A 1,978-nucleotide genomic window follows, 5' to 3' on the forward strand; every position below is an offset into this window, starting at 1 on the left:
CCATTGACTTCGATACATAATTTTTCCGAAATAAGGTCCCATGGAGCGGAAGTAGATGGGCGTGACTTCGCCTATCTATTGAACTTGATAAGCTAAGGGGCGGGACATCTCTAAGCGGTTGACCAATCACAACAGAGACGGCCAGCTAACCAATCAGAACAGACTGGGCTCTGGTCTCAGACAGAGGGTGAAAAGAGGTGCTGCAGCACAGGCAGTATGAGACAAATAAAGAGCTTTTTGAACATTAAAGCATGAAGACATGTCCCAGTAGAGAAAAATATGAACCTGAAAATGAGCAGAATACGTCCTCTTTAATTAAAAATCCTGGAGAAGCAAAGTGAAAATGACTTTAATGAAACCCTCATTATTGTGTGTGTTTACAGATGGCTGCCTGTGTCCCGGGTAAAGTCATTAGAGCTCAGGGTTTGGATCTGGATCCGCTCAGAGTGGATCTACTGGCAGCCGTTAAGCCTGCAGCGTGAGCAAATACAATCACACTGAGTCCCCAAAACACCCCGAAAGCTTCCAACTCTATTTATGTTTCCTAAATTGCAATCAGCTGACGTTGTGGACGAGGGGCTCAGAGGTGGTCTGATTGAGTTGCATGTCTTCCTCTTGGCTCGGTGTGTCTGCAGGCTGTCGGTGCAGATGGAGGAGGAGGGGGGGGCGCTGCAGTTTCACGCCTCGGCCGGTGATTTACTGACGGCAGAATCAGAGGAGGTCAGTCTGAGAAGCACACACTGAAGTACACAGTATTGATCCCAGACAGTGTTTCTCACTCGTCACTCTCTGGTTGTTTTGCTCCAGAAAAAGCTGCTCGTTCGGGACTTTGACGTCACGCGGGCCCTTCAGCTGACAAACAACTCAGAGATGCCGCTACGCTTCAAACTGGGGGCTCGGGATCCATTTGTAGTGCTCAGGCCGCAGACTAGAGTCCAAAGCAGCAGCTCCAGCAACCCGAACACTGCAGAGAGCCAGACCCTGCTGCTGCAGCCGCAACACAGCATGCAGGTGAGGAGAGGAGAACATAACACTTACTCATACCAGAGGAACATGTGTTGAATGATTAGGTTAAATGAAATACTTGATTGATCCCTAACTGGAACATTAGGGTTAGGGTTAGCATTCCACTGGTGTAGCATTGGAAAACTGACAAAAATGCTTAAAAGTGGAGGAAATGTTTCCGGTTAAGCCTCAAAGACAATTCCCTTTTATTCTTCTTGTACAAATATTCTTGTTCATCTTTGATCTTCAAGTATGTAATACAACAGAATAAGTTACAATACTCCTTAATAGACCATTCTACTACTCAAGAAATACAGCACACAGGATATTATATACATTATAGTGGAGTCCGGTAGAGTAAGAGAAAACTAAAGAAACTGTGAAGCTGTGATGTTCAGTTTTCTTGTTTTTATCGTCAGCAGAGATGGAAGAAGTACACACATCCTTTACTCAAGTAGAAGTACACATACTCGTGTTTAAAAATACTCTGGTGAAAGTAGAAGTACTGACTAAACTTCTTTACTCAATTAAAAGTAAAGAGGCTTTGAAATGTACTTCAGTAAAAAGTACCCATAACTAGCAGCTGTTTTAAAGAGTACCTGACCTCCCTTTATATTAATAGAACAATAATGTCATTGTTAGCTAATGAATGTTTCCATGCTGAACAACGGCAACATGACAACGTTTTCATTGGTCCCTCTTCTTTAGAGAAGACCAGGAAATGATGGATACACGGATCGTGTTCAAATCAATAGGCACGCAATGACTCTAAATAATAATGATCACGCCACCAAACACACATTCAGACTAAAGGAACCAGCCTGTTTGGAAAATGAGAGAAGTAGAAAGTACAGGTATTTAAGTTCAACATGTGAGAAGTAGAAAGTACAGGTATTTGAGTTCAACATGTAAGAAGTAGAAAGTTCAGGTATTTGTGTTCAACATGTAAGAAGTAGAAAGTACAGGTATTTCT

The 1,978-nt window shown here is 42.8% G+C and overlaps 1 protein-coding gene across 1 annotated transcript; it reads left to right on the plus strand.

The window, feature by feature from the left end:
* The first annotated feature begins 353 nt into the window (after positions 1–353).
* On the plus strand, positions 354–1,062 carry LOC104960700 (deleted in lung and esophageal cancer protein 1-like). Its single transcript, XM_010788854.1, has 3 exons — positions 354–478; positions 636–720; positions 808–1,062. Exons 1-3 carry the CDS (start codon positions 384–386, stop codon positions 1,060–1,062), a joined length of 435 nt encoding a protein of 144 aa, XP_010787156.1. The 5' UTR covers positions 354–383.
* Positions 1,063–1,978: the final 916 nt, after the last annotated feature.

The sequence above is a fragment of the Notothenia coriiceps genome, unplaced genomic scaffold (genome assembly GCF_000735185.1).
Source record: "Notothenia coriiceps isolate Sejong01 unplaced genomic scaffold, NC01 NC01_scaffold00032203, whole genome shotgun sequence".
In the NCBI taxonomy this organism is placed as follows: Eukaryota; Metazoa; Chordata; class Actinopteri; order Perciformes; family Nototheniidae; genus Notothenia; species Notothenia coriiceps.